Consider the following 18,198-nt stretch of genomic DNA (forward strand, 5'->3'; position numbering starts at 1 on the left):
AATTTAACTTGTCAATATAATTCCTATCTACATCCAGTATAACTTAGAGGTCATTTTCACATGTGAAATATAACTAGTGATTGCACAATGACTGGAATCCAACAGGAACTCCTAGAATTCTAGCTGTTTCTTCACACTTCCTGTCATTGCTCTAACACTTGTTAATATATGCCTTTCAATAACAGAGAATAACAAAAATGACTATAAAAATTGATGTTTATAGTGAGTGTGGAATAACTATGTAGACTGCAGTAAGAGAAAACATAAGACTCAAAACTATTCACCTGCCTTGGACTTTAACATTTTATTTTGTTACCAGATGAAATCAAAATGGATTTGAGTAGGAGTTGTTGCCACGGATGAACATAAGTCTCTGTGAAAGTCAGGAGGTCTGAAAATGGTTCTGAAATAATTTCAAATATAAAACAAACACACAAAAATTATTGAAATGTATTCATCCCCTTTGCTCATGTGATGTTGAATTAGGTCAACCTTTGTGCAATCAAGGAGCTTCACCTTATTTCTGGTGAAATACATCAATTTCTGGGAGGTTCCACAGTCCATTAGTAAAACTCGAATAAGGTTCTTCAAAAGCACTAATAAGGGGCAGGATAAAGATATTTCCAAGGCACAGAAAATACCCTGCAGCCAAGTACACTCAATTATTAAGCATTAAAAGCAGAAAATATGTCAGGAGTGTAAATCAATCTAAAACAGACAGCCCTCAAAAACTCTGTGGGGAGATGTGCATCCTGCAACAATAGCCGGGGTCCATCACAAAAGAGTCCTTTATGGGAGACTGGCAAAAAGAACAACTCAAATGTCGGCTAGAGTTTGCCAGAAGGCATTTTGGAGACCAAGTGTAAAAAGATTCTAGTATCTGATGAGACCAGAAGAGATTTTTTGGCTCAACACTTCAATTGAAAATGAGGAATGAGTGAAGATGTTCAATAAAGGTCCCCACCCAACGTGACAGAGCTTGAGCAATATTGCAAAAAGATAGGTCAAAAACATCTGTATCCAGCCAAGCTGAAAATTAACCAAATAGACTCATGGCTATAACTCCTGCCAAAGAAGTCTCTAACAAATATTGACTTGAAGGGTGTGAATTGTCATGAATTAATTATTTTCTGTTTTATATATTTGTACTTAATTTGGACATTAAACCAGTCATCAAATTGTTCAGTGGTCAAAACATTTTTAGTAACGGAAGAGTAAGAAAATGCTATACACTGTTCAGTGATTGAACAGTACTTACTGGCATTTGGAAGGCTTTGGATGTCTTTTTATATCCTTTTACATCTTTATAAGGTTCCATTACCTTGTTATGCAGGTCTTTCGACAGTACTTTTAGCTCCCCATGGCTCTGTATCTAGTTGGCTAAGTGCATCCACGTGAGAGCTAACAAACTCATTGACTATTTATACACAGACACTAATTGCAATTTAAAAAGACACAGGTGTGGGAAATTCAACTTTAATTGCCATTTTCACCGGTGTGTGATACATTGTGTCTCTGTAACAAGGCCAAACATTCAAAGGAATGTAATCAGGGCCCTTTGGGTGATTTCTGTTATAATTATGATTTAAAAAAGAGCCAAACTACTCTGTGTAAAATAATGGCTTCATATAATCACTATCTTTAAATAAAATAGATTTTTTTTAAATGATCAGTCATATTTTCAAAATCAATGCCAAAATCTCACAATATCTGACAGGGTATGGAAACTTATGAGTACAACTGTATCGCTGGATGATCTGAAAGGCTCAACACTGCATGCATTTTATGTGAGAAATGAGTCACGGATTCACTTTGTCACTTACATCTCTGCCAGTAGAATGGACAGGGAATGGACTGTTCATCCGGCCAACATTGAGTGCAACAGCAAAACTAACGAGGGAACCCCTCATTTATCATTCAAAATACACAAGAGGTACTTTTTACACAGTGCCAGAGAAAGTTATAGCACAATTTTTTTTTTTTTGTATCCAGCATAGTGTGACCACACAGAAACATAGCACAATGGTGCTAGTTCATTTATTCCCTCAATGTCTTGGCAAAATTACTACTAAAGCAGAGACTCAAATGTATCAAATAATATTGTGTATGCTATATATCAATTTTTTTCTGTGACAGAGCTTTATTTTTCTATTTAGTCCAGTGAGACAGAGCCTTGCTGATGATGTAACATGTGATGTTAGTCTTAGCAGTGACTTGTTAGACTAAGAGGAGTATATTCATATATTTTAGAATTTTTTCTTCATTACATTATTTAAGATACAAAAAAAACACAAAATAAACAATTTATTATATTAGTGTAATGTCGCTCCTCCCAATCTTAATTGTTGTGTTCAATAAAACAGTATACTCAAATGGAGCATGCAATTTTGCCACATTGACTACAACACCAATCGGTATGCTTTTGTCATTATATATATAAGCTAGAACATAGGTAAAAAGGTTTTCAGTGAATAATTGTACATTATAGCCTGTCGGTGGAGGGAAGACTACATGAATGGATTCAGTTTCAGACTCTGTCCTAACCTTCAACAGCCCTCTTGAAGAAGACCTTGCAGCTTCCACAGGTGAGGACTCCATAGTGGCAGCCAGAGGCTTCGTCCGAACACACCAGGCAGATCTTATGGCTCGGACCACTGGACTTGGCAGGGGCTGACGCTGTGGAGGTGCTGCCTTCAGGTCTGGCTGTTGAACTGCAAAGCAACAAACACCACAAAAAAGGTTCATATCACATAAATTCAAGTCAAGTATTTATACAGCCCCTCTAACATCGGCAATTTACACATGAAAGTCTCTGAAGTCCCTCTGTAATTATTGGGAGAGTAAAGAAATCTTCAAAATAACCACATGTGAGTTTCTGAATAACTTTACAGTGCTTTGAGATTGTTTATACAAAATGAAGACCACTGCAGGTAATCAAAAAACATTATTTTTGCTGAATTCCTGATGAACACAAGGTCATCCAGAGTCACATCTCCCAGTTTTGATAAGACATTCTCACTGAAGCCAACTTGGAAAGCTTGTGCTAGGCTAATACGGGTGGCATGCCCAAGCCCAGGAAAGGGGTTGGACTGTTGCTAACCCCAGATGTTTAAAGGAAATGTTTAGGCCTGGGGAGTAACAACTGAGGTTCATCAATCAATTGAATGTTACCATGAAACACTGCTGTTTAAGCCAAGATAAGTATCCAGCTCAGTGCAATTCTCTCGGACGACCATTCAAATTAAACTCACCACAGTTTGAACCTATCGAGACCTGCTATCAAATAGCAAAGCTGAACACAAAAAGTGAACTTAACATGGAGTATCACTTGTCAAATAGCTGACATGGCCACAAAATCCATAGGCAGATAATAAATGCATTAAAAGGTAAAGCCTTTACACCGTAGTTGGCTTTGGAGACACAACAGTATGACCTTATTTAACTTATGTAAGAAAGAAGGATGGGCCTAATGTCAGTCAAGGTATAAGGCTGGCTGTTATAGAGTCTAGGGCATGGCATTTATGGCATTTATTTAAGTCACGCGGCTCAGAGGCCAAAAGCATATGACCGAAATTCAAAGATCATTCTGCGAAGGTCATTGGGAAGGTGAAACTTGTTTACAGACGTGGTGGGGGCAAGTTGGGCTTTGGCAGGGAGCCACCACATTCACATTCTCAGCTAGGCTGCATTTCACGCCGACAACAATGCTGCTTGACGGCTCAGTTCATGCAGATATCCCCGGTTTTTCACAGTAGATGACACCAATTACAAATGACCAGCAAACAGAGTTTCTGTCATTGTAATAACAGCAGGGCCCCATCGCTGCTAAATTGGGAGGCGAAGCCACAGAAACTGAATATTTTGATAAAACTTTTTTCAAGCTGAATATAGTTTACCATTGCATGCAATTTACTACTGCACGAGCATCAGAGCAGAGCAACAACATTCTGCACCCCATGTTCAGGGTATCAAGCTAGCAAGTGAGGTCAGAGAACCATAACTGTCTGTGTTTGTGCACGCACACATTGTGTTGAACTGTGAGTAAGCATATGTGACATTGATATAAAGAAGGAATCCACCGTCTGAGTGACAACCAAAAGGTAAGAAGCAGGCTAGCTAACTAACTGAAACTTGAAAGCTACAAACGGCTACAACAGATGAGCATCATGCTGGCGACATTAGAGATTCAGCAAAAAAAAAAAAAAAAAGACCTTATTTTGAACCACTCATGAAAGACATAAAGGCATGTAATTCAGACAGTTGCCCGTGTTCACAGCCATACAGTAACTAAATTAGTTTTCCATCAGTGTTTTGAAGGGGCCTACTCCCGGCCTCCACCTCCAAGTCCCACTAATTCTTCCCACTGCACCAGGGCTCTCAGCCAAGCAGTGGCATTCAGCCATGCAGTGTCAAGCCTCATTACGAATGGCCCTAACAGCAAATGAGCTCACGCACTCAATAATAGACATACACACAAACACACCCCAAAATGTCTACAGGCCTCTGCACAAACACAAAAGCAATCCCACACTTGCAAAATGCAATACATATGAAAAAGCCGAATGACAAACATGAAACTGCACATTAATGACCTTGGTTAATCTAGTTCCACCTACACAATATTCTCACTGTGGGTGGCGCAAAAGCAGGAGCTGTTAGCTCTTTCATTTTAGTAGTGTCATACCGATGTTAACAAAATAGACAGTTTGGTTACACTTTGGTTTCACTTTGGTAAACAAAGAAACCTTTCTTGATTTTTTTTTTGATGTACCAGACTAATGCATGAACAAAATAAGATACAATAGTCTGGGTGGTAGAATACCAGGGTAACAGTACTCAATGTGATCAAAAACAAACAACGCCATCACCCATGCAGTACAAAGGGGCACCTCACGATGCCATTTTTATGGGAAAAGCTGTTCCAACGTAAACCCAGCTGTCTACCAGAAGGTCACCAAGCTGTCTCCACAACGCACCAGACTGGCCTCCAGAAGCATCTAAAGAGTAATGGTGAGTTTGAGGGTCCTGGATGTTGAAGAGCTTGTACATCGCCCACTCTTTAGTGATGTTCGGTTACATTTCAAATCCAAACGTATGCAGACACTCTTTACTGCACGTACGCAGTAAAGAGTATCAGGGCTTATCACTTGACAGGATCGGTGAGGCGCATCAGGGCTAAAAAGGCCACTCAACCACGTACAGGAGGACATCAGGAGCCAGGGTGCGGCAACAGGTCTCAGGGACTTAGATTACATTTAAGAAGGAAAATCACCCTGTCAAGTAGCTACTTCTCAAAGGTAGTTCTCACCAGTTTTTTGAAGGAGCTCCTCCTCAGAGTTGAAGCGCGGTGTCCTTTTTGACACCAAAAAACAAGTTTCCAATTGATCATTTCAGATTATCAAAGATAATGTTTTTCACCAAACCAGGGATGAACTTTGCCTGAGTGGTAGTGGCAGAGACACCTCAGTGTACCAGACACTGGGTAGAGTTCTGAGAAGAATGTCGTTTCACAGCATGCTAATTCAGGCAGGGTAATTCAGGCAGAGGAAAAAAAATTAAAAATAAAAATAAGGAAGTACTGTTATTAATTGGCTTTATGCAGCAAATCATTGCTAAACATACTTTATAAATAAACACCTTATGAAAATATCCCCTTGGTCATATCCTTACTTTCAATCACTAGTTTTCAAACACTTAAACCTCTATGATTAATCTCTCCGTCTAAGCCAGTGTAAATCAGAATGCTATTTAAATGATTAGATAAAATAAGGTACATTTCTCTCCAGACCCTAGACTAAAACATATTTCAGTCTATTCCTCTGCATCCCAGGGGTCCGGAAAAAGATCCTGAAGGAAGACAAAAACAAAACGACAAGAAAAACAGGACCCATGTTGACATAACCTCATAACGGGGTGAACACAACATGTTTGACAGGAGGGCAACCACTGTATCCAAGAGAAATGTAGCTCAATACACATTCATCTTCTCTCTCATTGTGAGTGTGACTACATTATTAGGTACCATACACACTTCCCTCCAGCTACTCTGTCCAAACCCCTCTTTCCATCTCACACCCTCCTTTATTCCTCCCCCTCTGCAGTTTTAGCTGGGCTCCCCAACATGGCTATTCCCAGCCAGTCCTGTCTCACTACAAGAAGAGTGTAAACGAGGTCAGGCAAATCACGGGATTATCCGATTCATCTACCCAGAGACAGACAGACACAAATGGTAGCTGTGTGCCCGGCCCTGTAAATTAAAGAAGGCCTTTGGCCACTGGGGAGAATCTGTATGACCACTATAAAAGATTCCCTTGTTTCCCAAATCATGTGGTGCATTCATTAAAGACATGCTGGGTAGAGTGGTGATTCTGAACTATTACTACTATTGTAAAGGTAGTGACTAAAAATAACTTAATTGTAGTCTATCAAAACCATACCAGTCTATTATATCTGAGAGAAATAATAGACTGAAATAAGTAAGCTGTCACATGTTTTAAAAGCATTTTAATCGTATTTTTTTATTTTATTCAGATAGCACATAATATAAATAATAGCCTAGATAATCTAATTTTAAAAAGATTGGTCTGAAATTTTCGAAGTGTTTCAAAATTGCAAATCGCAGTCATACATGCAATATGTAGGAGACAAAAAATTAAAATAATTATTGATATTCAATATTTCATCTAAACTGTTTAATTACATTCTAGAAACAAAAGCAAGCATTTTGTATAACTTTGTGTTTTGCCTCCTCTTGCACAATGCTCTATACAAACCAAATACATATAGCTGTATTATTTATTGTTTTAGAATTTATTCATAATTCCACAGTGTAATCAATGATCCGGTAAAGGAGAAACAGTGAATGATTTAACATCGTTGAGAACCTTGTAGCAGGCAGTTAACTGTAGACAACACCGACATGAAATAAATTGATTCACTGGCGATGCATTTTCCTCAGTTTCTACATCAGAGAAATTTAGAATTTTCAAACTGACAACATCATCCATCAGAAAAAGTGATGCTTTTCAGTACAGTATCTTGCATGGACGAAATATTAAAACATTCCAAAAGCACAAGAATGAACTAAGAAATTCCCCAACCAGAAGCAAAGGATGAACAGAGAGGTCCGACAACTGCTAAAGGCACGCAATGCTGCTTTTAGATCCGGCGATGCGGAGGCCTTCAGGCTCATCCAGGGACAACCTGAAAAGGGTATAGGGTAAGTATAGTGTATGTCCCTGGACATACACTATACTTAACACATGTAAACTTTCTGCCTTCCTCTTTTGCCCTAACTGCATATTTAGTATTGCCATTTGCACTGCATTTGCCTTCCACTTGTAATATACACTCACCTAAAGGATTATTAGGAAAACCTGTTCAATTTCTCATTAATGCAATTATCTAATCAACCAATCATATGGCAGTTGCTTTAATGCATTTAGGGGTGTGGTCCTGGTCAAGACAATATCCTGAACTCCAAACTGAATGTCAGAATGGGAAAGAAAGTGATTTAAGCAATTTTGAGCGTGGCATGGTTGTTGGTGCCAAACGGGCCAGTCTGAGTATTTCACAATCTGCTCAGTTACTGGGATTTTCACGCACAACCATTTCGAGGGTTTACAAAGAATGGTGTGAAAAGTGAAAAACATCCAGTATGCGGCAGTCCTGTGGGCGAAAATGCCTTATTGATGCTAGAGGTCAGAGGAGAATGGGCCGACTGATTCAAGCTTATAGAAGAGCAACTTTGACTGAAATAACTACTCATTACAACCGAGGTATGCAGCAAAGCATTTGTGAAGCCACAACACACACAACCTTGAGGCGGATGGGCTACAACAGCAGAAGACCCCACCGGGTACCACTCATCTCCACTACAAAGAGGAAAAAGAGGCTACAATTTGCACGAGCTCACCAAAATTGGACAGTTGAAGACTGGAAGAATGTTGCCTGGTCTGATGAGTCTCGATTTCAGTTGAGACATTCAGATGGTAGAGTCAGAATTTGGCGTAAACAAAATGAGAACATGAATCCATCATGCCTTGTTACCACTGTGCAGGCTGGTGGTGGTGGTGTAATGTGTGGGGGATGTTTTCTTGGCACACTTTAGGCCCCTTAGTGCCAATTGGGCATTGTTTAAATGCCACGGCCTACCTGAGCATTGTTTCTGACCATGTCCATCCCTTTATGACTACCATGTACCCGTCCTCTGATGGCTACTTCCAGCAGGATAATGCACCATGTCACAAAGCTTGAATCATTTCAAATTGGTTTCTTGAACATGACAATGAGTTCACTGTACTGAAATGGCCCCCACAGTCACCAGATCTCAACCCAATAGAGCATCTTTGGGATGTGGTAGAACGGGAGCTTCGTGCCCTGGATGTGCATCCCACAAATCTCCATCAACTGCAAGATGCCATCCTATCAATATGGGCCAACATTTCTAAAGAATGCTTTCAGCACCTCGTTGAATCAATGCCACGTAGAATTAAGGCAGTTCTGAAGGCGAAAGGGGGTCAAACACAGTATTAGTATGGTGTTCCTAATAATCCTTTAGGTGAGTGTATTACCACATACTTGTGTCACCCAAAGCGTCTGAAAAAACTAATACTTTCTAAAACCGACAATTTATTAAATATCCAAACCCATGATTTAGCAGCACGGGCGCCCCTGAGGTAGAACATTACAGCGCTAGACTACCCTAGGCCACACCACCACTACTGTCCTAAGTCGTGCAATATGGGGCCATTGGATTTGAAGCCTCAGCATAGGTGAGGGCATCTTGTAATGGAGCCGATAATTGTTGGGGCCCAGTGATAAAAGATGTCCAGTGCTGGAGACCCTGATTTGCTCCCCCAGATTCAATTTGGCCCTGACACCTCTTTTGTGCTAAATCAGATAGATAACACTGCCTCCAGAGAACAAAGCAACATTTCCCTGTTACCCTGATGGGATTACCTTTGATTTAGCACATTGATGCTTTAGCCATGGTCAGTGGAAACTTCCATTTTATTGTATGTGACTGGAGATATAAAAACACCACAGGCAAGACTTTGTGCTTTTGACTCTTGGCTTGACGCTAAGCAAAATGTAATGTCAATCGTCATGTTGATATATAAAAAAAAAAAGATTAGCCATGTGTGTATAACTGTAGCCATTGAACTTGTTTTTTATTTGGTTATTATGATACACAGAGTTAAGGCTGAGAAATATATTGAATTAACCAGAAATCGAATCATATTTTAATGCTAAGTTCCAAATGCCAATATCGACCGAATGTTTATTATACACTGAAGTGACAGAAAAACTGGTACACCAGTTTAATACTGGGTAGGCCTTCCACAGGAGTGCAGAACAGCAGAAATACGATGGGGCATGGACACAACGAGCTTGTGGAAGTATTCAGTAGGCAATGAACACCATACTTCCTGCAGAGCAGTCCACAATTCTGTTGTATGTGTGGCAGTGCATTGTCCTGTGGGAAGAGGCCAAACCCATCAGAATGAACGCCGGACATGAACGGGTGTAACTTGTCAGATGTACCAGGGGTTCCATTGAATGCCTGTTAAACAAACCCCATACCATTATGGAGCCTCCACCAGCCTGTACAATGCCCTGTTGACATGCGGGATTCATGGGGTTTTCTCCACACATGGATCCTTCAATTTTCCCAGAACAGTTGGAAACGCGACTAATCAGACCAGGCTACTCGTTTCCAGTCATCAAGGGTCCAGTGACCATGTTCCTGAATCCAGGCGAGGCGCGTAGCTGTGTGTCGAGTATTCATCAGGGGTACTCGAGATGTGCGTTGGATGCTAAAGCCCATATCCTGGAGGGAACTTTGCACAGGCCTCACGCTGATGTTTGTTGAGGGCCCAGCATTGAATGCAGTTATTTGAGGCAGTGTTGCACACCTATCAGGTGAAATGATTCTTGTCTTTCGAATACACTTGAGAAATCCGCAATGGGACTGAGCGCGAAATAGCTTCAGTGACTTCTTATAGTCCAGACCGCTGTCAGTCAAAAGGAGATGCAGTTTGACAGATCGTCAGATCCCCCAATCATCATGCAGAAGCCCGGAGTCCGGGCCAGCCCACTCCTCATTCACCCCCAGAGACGCTGAGCGTCCGTGGGCGGGACAGAATCGCAGCATTTATCCAATCACCGTCTACTTTCGGAGCACTGAAAAAACTGTTCTAAGTAGCCCCATTGAAGTCAATGGACGCTCGGCTTCAACAGGGAAATGCACTGTGATGCTGCGGGATTGTATGAGAAGAAAATCGAGTCAGCCGACCTGTAGCTGATTCTAAACTAACTAGTTTTAGAGATTAACGTGTTGTAACACATTTTTAGTCAATGTTTTCACAATAGTACATATTTGACCTTTTTTTTTTTTTTTTTTTAACATTATAGGGGAAGCCGAGCTTCCCTTGCAGTCTTAAAGAAATCCCCACTGCTTTATATATGTACTGCCTGACGCAACCAATGACATGCCTAGGTAGTGTTGCTATGTATTTTGTATGGGTTCGTCTGTACCAGTTTTTCTGGCACTTGTATAATTTGTAAATAAACGTTCATTAGGATATGTCCATGTGTTCATGCGTTCTGGTTTGATGGTCTCTGTGCATGTTCCCCTCATAAATTCCCCTACCAAAACGAAAGTGTCAATTAATTCATAGATGCTGTTTAGCCACAGCATCTATATACCACAGTGGTATATAGATGTCTAGTCTGTTTTTGACGGGGGGGGGGGGTTGCACTTCATCCATTACCTTGCCATTATTAATGAAGCCCATCTACTTGACACAAATCTTATGTACCGCCAGCTGGAATCTTATAGATCAAAGAAATGGCATGCAATAAAATGCAAATTAATTATTTAAAAATCATACAATGTGCTTTTCTGGATTTTTGTAAAAATTACAGACCTCTACATGCTTTGTAAGTAGGAAAACCTGCAGTATATCAAATACTTGTTCTCCCCACTGTACATTCAGGGAAAATTTTAACGTAATTTTTTGGGGATAATTTAACGGGTTTCATAGGGCCTAATTTATGGGTCCGAGAGACATGATTGGGTAAAAACATATCCAGCTAACAAATGTGTTACCATCACTGCATATAAAAAAAGAAAACACAGGTTTAGGAATTTAATTCTTATTTTACTAAGTCAGTGACTTTGAAATGCTTTCCCTTCCATATAGAGTACTTTGTCTGCAATAGTAAAAATATGTGCTTTCGTTTATCTCCGTTATCTGGGGGCAAAACTACAACTCATCCTTTTACTACACATTGTAACATTACTACTACAAATTTGGGCTGCCTAATCTGCAGGGACAGGCATTAAAATAAAAATAAAATACAAAAATACATACAGGAGTAGAAAAAGCATCCATCCAAACATCCATATTTATAACCAAAAAAATAAAGATGAAAAGCCTACACAAAATACAGAGTAACAACAAAGCAAGTGTTAAAAAATATCAGTCAATTTATTGAAAATAAAAACTAAATGTACATAATTCAGATCCTTAATTCAGCACTTTATATAAGCACTTTAGGCAACGATTACAGCTTCCCATCATCACGCTCCACAGTAGGAATGGCCAGGTAATGAGTGGTACCTTGTTTTTGCCAGACGGAGTGCTTGGCATTTAGGCCTAATAGTTAGATTTCATCATTTTTCCCCATGCCCCGAGAGTCTTTCAGACGGCATGTTATGTGGTCATTACTCAGAGAGAAGCTTCCATCTAGGCACACCATAAAGGCCAAACTGTTTGAGTGCTGCAGAAATGGTTGTCTTTCTAGCAGTATCTCTGCAGAGAAACAATTTCTGTTAAAGATTCCATGGACACAGTATGCATCGGAGCTCAAATCAGAATGCCAAGGCAAACTGTTTTATTACTTATGTACATGAGATAAGTCATAAATTTCTAAAGAATCCAAGGGCCGCATTTACAAATAAAACATTTTGGTGTGTGTGTTTGTGTTTTCCCTCTCCTTCTGCCCTAATCACAGGAGTCCCTCATGTTTCTGATTGTAGCTCATTGGTGTGTTGCCCTGTCCGTCATCAGTTAATTTGTTCCATTGCTAAGTGGGACACTCCTCCAGACTGCACCACCTGCTAATGTGTCTAATGCCCAATCACATCACAGGTCCTTTGGTTTAAAAACCTGGTCAGTTGAGGTTAACCCCAGACTCTTTGCTATCTCAAACATTTGGAAATGCATACTTTGATACAACAGGGTACTCAATCGTTCACACACACCACATAGTTTTGCCATTACATTTCACCTTGTCTTGTTCCATGTGACTATGTAGTGCATTGGTGTCTTGTTTACTGCTGTCTAGTCACTGTATAGTTCTGTAAGTTATGCTGTTTGTTAGTACCTGGGGAAAAGTCACCCACGGGCATACACAACCCATAGAAAAACTGTCTAAATACCAAGAAAATCAAAGTAAACAATTGAAATCACAGGCTGTTCCAACTTGTATGAATTTGATCATGGCAACTCATAATGTGACTCTGTAGTTTGTATGGCCCGCACATGCCCATATGCACTCCCAACAACGTCTGGGCATGCTCCTGATGAGGTGCCGGATGGTTTCCTGGGGATCTCCTCTCAGACCTGGATCAGAGCTCCTGGACAATCTGTGGCGCTACTTGGCGGTGTCGGATGAACCAATACATAACATCCCAGAAGTTCTCAACTGGATTCAGGTCTTGGAAACGTGAGGGCCAGTCAATGGCATCAATACCTTTCGTCATCCAGGAACTGTCAACACAGTTGAGGCCAGGCATTGTCCTGCACCAGGAGGAACCCAGGGCCCACTGCACCAGCGTAAGGTCTGATGATTTCATCCCAGCACCTAACAGCAATCAAGGTACTATTGGCTAGCAGGTCGAGGTCTGAGTAACCTTCCAAGGATATGCCTCCCCAGACCCTTGCAATAGCACATATGGATGTGCCATCCTGGAGAAGCTGGACTGCCTGTGCAACCAGAATGGGCTGCAGGTACTGCCTCATGCTACCAGTAGTGACAAGGACACCAGCAAACTAGAGAAGATTCATTCAGGAAGGACAAGTGGTCTGTGGCCACCAACTACAAAACCGTTTCCATTTTGGGGGTTGTCTTGTCTGTTGCCTCTCCAGTGCACCTGTTGTCACTTTCATTTGCACCAAAACAGGTGACACTGATTCACAATCACTTGTGCTTCCTAACTGAAACAATTGTCACTCTGAAGTTTAATTGACTTGTCTTACACTGTGATGATTACGTTTTCCCATAATCCTTCTGAGAAGTGTATATTAACTATTTCCTGCTGACGGAACTTCCTAGGCTCTTGCCAGGTTGCTTTGTATGGCAAGACAGCTCCAGGAAGTCAGTTCTTAGTGTTTTTTTTCATTTCATTTTACAATGGTGGAGATCACTGTGCTCTTGGTAACTTTCAATGCAGTAGATTACCCCAAATCTATGCCTCAACATAACTCAAATCTCAGAAGTCTACAGTGATCCTTGGACTTCATGGCTTGGTTTTTGCTTGGACATGCACTGTGAAGTTTGGGACCTTATATAGACGGTCAAATGCAAATGCAATCATGAACAATCAAATGCATTTGCCAGATGGATTCCTATCAAGTTGTAGAAAAACACAAGACTTGCCATATCACAAGGTGATACTCAAATGACATTTGATTATGACATCACTAACAAATGGTCAATTTGGTCTTTATCAAATGTGTGGAGGAGAACATCCCTCTCGGTTAGCACTATGGTGGCTTCACAAATACCTTGCCCTAGAAAGTAAATCATTCCATGTGCAGGGTTTTTTTAATGTGCAGGGTATCCTATGTATTCCTATGTATTTAATTCATAAGATACCTCTCCAAAAGCCCAAGCATATGGAAACAATAGTGTTTGTCTACAGAACCACCCACATTCCTACATCACTAGTGAGTTACATGAATCATCCTCCCTATTTTTATACTATTGCCATTCCAGATAACATTGGCAGAACCCAAGAGTTACCACCTGGGAGACCGCTAAAGATGTGTTGCATCTAACTTGGAGGAAATCCATGTCCTCAGTTGTCCTCTTTTAAAGCATTTAAGCATGGAAGTATTCACACTCCTGTAAATGCATGCAGTAGTAGGGCTAATTCAGAGCTGGTCATTTTACAAAGCTCTTAGATTGTACACCACAGTTGCTCAGAATGCAAAACTGTTCCGTTCATGAGATTTCAGTACATAAGATGAAACCAATCAAATATCAAGCTACATCTTAAACCAACTCCAAATGGCATACCATTTAGCTCTGCCTAGACCGCCAAATGGCAGAAAGGAAACTAGTGAAAAGCAGGTCAGGTGGCAGAGTGGGCGAAACAAAATGATTTACATCCACCCACCACTTCCGCATATGATTATTGAATTAGTGCCATGAAGGGAAAAAAAAGAGGTGGAAAGAAAATACTAAAAAGATCTAAACTACATTCTCTTTTTGTTTTTTCTTAGTACCACCTATGAACGATAGCAAGGAGAAATGTTTCTACCATATACATTACAGTACATCTGTGAGGAGCCAAGCTACACACATATGTAGGTCAGTGTGACTGTAAACCATAACATGGCAGACAGACAACAACAGTGTGCTCACTCATTCTGGGTTGTTGCACATTGTCTTATAGAGGACCTCATGTCGGAGTTTAACCCCCAGATAATGGAGATAAACGAAAGCACACATTTTTACTATTGCAGGCAAAGTACTCCATATGGAAGGGAAAGCATTTCAAAGTCACAGACTTAGTAAAATAAGAATTAAATTCCTAAAGCCTAAACCGGTGTTTTCTTTTTTTATATACGGTGATGGTTATACATTTATTAGCTGGATATGTTTTTACCCATGACCGACCCCCCTGACCCCCACCCCAACAGAAAACGGAATTATTTCTCTAGGCCTACTTGTCTTTAACTTTAGAATAATGAAATAATTTAGGTTGTTACAAAAAATAGGCCTACTTTTGATTATTTCTTTAATAAACCAAATTATGGAAAACGCTGCAATACTTTTGCAGACTTTATGGAATTTGGTTTTCCGCATAGTGGAAATCATAGGGCCCTACATAAAGACGTCAATAAGGGATTATCCGACATTTGGAATAATGTTCTTAAAAACACCTAAACCACCACTACTCTGGCACAGAATGACCAATCTACATGTAACATACTATGTAGCATCTATGAACAAGGTTCTAATTAATTTTGGGACGATTGAAATGGAAACACTGCTTTACAAAGCAGTCGAAATACAACAGAATGTGTCGTTGCTTGTTTCAAACTGACAATAGAATGTGATTAAGGATGCCCAAAGCTTTGTTTGATTAAATGCAGTTTTAAAGCTTGATGTAAAATGCAAGCTTACAAAGTTCTCAAATGTCAAGGAGCTTTTAAACACTGACCGCTACTGGACATCTTATTTAACCAATATGGGTACAAAATGTTTCAACAATTGCAGTGGGAACTCAGTGTCTAAGACTTAAAATAGTGGTGCGAGTAATGACAAGATCTAATCCAGTTAAAGCAAAAAGAAAACGATTTCCCTTATCATTCAAAACATTTTCAAAACATTAGAATATTTTGAAAAAAAAGGTAACCAGAGAAAGATGTGGGCTTTGAACCCACACTAACATATTCCTAATGTAAACGTACACACCTACTTTTTTCAACACCAGCCTCAAAGGTTTCAGAAAACTTTGGTTGCCCATCACGAGATCTAACAGCACTAAATCTTCCAGACTCCAGTATGGTTTCGTATGGCATAGAGGTGGCATTTTTGTATGAGAAATACCTAACATGCAAGCTTATTGGCTCATAGCGGCTAAATTGACTACGTAACATCACTGAAATTTGTGAAAAATACATTGAAATCCTATTGAATTATCTTTACATTGTTTATTTCTGATATTTTACAAAGTGGGCTAAGGAGCTGAAAAACAAGGAAATTATGGGGAAAGGCCCGGGAAATCTGCCTTGATTTTGGACACTGTTGTATCCCAGAAATGCTGCATACAGCTCTAATAATTTGAGGAAAGGCTTTTCATAAAGGCTTAGACTATGTTCGGACTACCTGAATTGAACGAAAAAATACCAAGCAGTTATCTGTCAGTTACATAACAAAACAGAGCAAATCAATAAAAACTTAGTTTAGTTGGGTGGGCAGTAAACTTTAGCCCACAGTCCATAAGTACAGCAGCCAGACAGGCAATTCATTCTAGATTTCAATGTACAGCCACAAGTCGTGTCTACTCTGATTTGCCACTGCCAATAATTAACCCAGACAAAACATAAAATCCACCCTGAGACATCACTTATCCTCCTCACACCAGCCTACAGTTCAGTGTTGCCAGGGCATTTACACTATCACCAGTTAGAGTGAGAACAGCAGAGAAATTATGTTGCATGTATTTCTAACAAAATTTCACAACACTGACGATATGTCAGGAAGAGGCCGGAAGAGTAAAAACAGAGAAGGTGATATAGTGAGAGGTCAAAAGCACAATATTTAAAGGGGGAAGGATATAGACACAAGTGAGTACACCCCTCACATATTTGCAAATATTTTATTATATCTTTTCATGTGACACTGAAGAAATGACATTGTTATACAAGCTGTATACTCATTACATTATAGCAGTGTTAATTTGGTGTCCCCTCAAAATAACACAACAGCCATTAATGTCTAAACCGCTGGCAACAAAAGTGAATACACCCCTAAGTGAAAATGTCCAAATTGGGCCCAAAGTGTCAATATTTTGTGTGGCCACCATTATTTAAGCACAGCACATACCCTCATGGGCATGGAGTTCACCAGAGCTTCACAAGTTGCCACTGGAGTCCCTTTCCAATCGTCCATGACGACTTCACAGAGCTGGTGGATGTTAGAGACCTTGCGCTCCACCTTGCGTTTGAAGATGCCCCACAGGTGCTCAATGGGGTTTAGGTCTGGAGACATACTTGGCCAATCCATCACCTATACCTTCAGCTTCTTTAGCAAGGCAGTGGTCATCTTGGAGGTGTGTTTGGGGTCGTTATGTTGGAATTCAGCCCTGTGGGCGGGGATCATGCCCTGAACATGTTGACATTCATGGTTCCCTCAATGAACTGTAGCTCCCCAGTGCCGGCAGCACTCATGCAGCCACAGACCATGACACTCCCACCATGCTTGAGTGTAGGCAAGACACTTGTCTTTGTACTCCTCACCGGGTTGCCGCCACACACGATTAACACCATCTGAACCAAATACATTTATTTTGGTCTCATCAGACCACAGGACATGGTTCCAGTAATCCATGTCCTTAGTCTGCTTGTCTTCAGCAAACTGTTTGCAGGCTTTCTTGTACGTCATCTTTAGAAGAGGCTTCCTTCTGGAACGACAGCCATGCAGACCAATTTGATGAAGTCGGCGGCATATGGACTGAGCCCTGACAGGCTGACCCCTCACCCCTTCAACCTCTGCCGCAATGCTGGCAGAACTCATACGTCTATTTCCCAAAGACAACCTCTGAACATGATGCCGTGCACTCAACTTCTTTGGTGGACCATGGCGAGGCCGGTTCTGAGTGGAACTGGTCCTGTTAAACCGCTGTATGGTCTTGGCCACAGTGCTGCAGCTCAGTTTCAGGGTCTTGGCAATCATCTTATAGCCTAGGCAATCTTTATGTTGAGCAACAATTCTTTTTTTTCAGATCCTCAGAGAGATCTTTGCCATGAGGTGCCTTTTTGAACTTCCAGTGACCAATATGAGGGAGTGCGAGAACAATAACACAAAATTTAACACACCTGCTCCCCAGTCACACCAGAGACCTTGTAACACTAACGAGTCACATGACACCGGGGAGGGAAAATGGCTAATTGGACCCAATTTGGATATTTTTACTTAGGGGTGTACTCACCTTTGTTGCCAGCGGTTTGGACATTGATGGCTGTGTGTTGAGTTATTTTGAGGGGACAGTAAATTTACACTGTACACTCACTACTTTACATTGTACTAAGGTGTCATTTCTTCAGTGTTGTCACATGAAAAGATATAATGAAGTATTAGCAAAAATGTGAGGGGTGTACTCACTTTTGTGAGATACTGTATATTTACTAGATGTGTGTGGAGAGAGCACACCATTACTCATATTAATGTTACTGT

The 18,198-nt window shown here is 40.5% G+C and overlaps 1 protein-coding gene across 5 annotated transcripts in view; it reads right to left on the reverse strand.

Moving 5' to 3' along the window:
* LOC105011238 (glucocorticoid receptor) overlaps positions 1–18,198 on the reverse strand; it is an 81,645-nt gene that overhangs the window by 25,746 nt on the left and 37,701 nt on the right. For all 5 annotated transcript variants that reach the window (XM_020048032.2, XM_010871111.4, XM_010871107.4 and 2 more), the window contains exon 3: positions 2,545–2,711. In XM_020048032.2, coding sequence (XP_019903591.1) covers positions 2,545–2,711 — 167 coding nt within the window. The remainder of the gene's footprint in view (positions 1–2,544; positions 2,712–18,198) is intronic.

This window comes from Esox lucius, chromosome 7 (assembly GCF_011004845.1).
Source record: "Esox lucius isolate fEsoLuc1 chromosome 7, fEsoLuc1.pri, whole genome shotgun sequence".
Classification (NCBI taxonomy): Eukaryota; Metazoa; Chordata; class Actinopteri; order Esociformes; family Esocidae; genus Esox; species Esox lucius.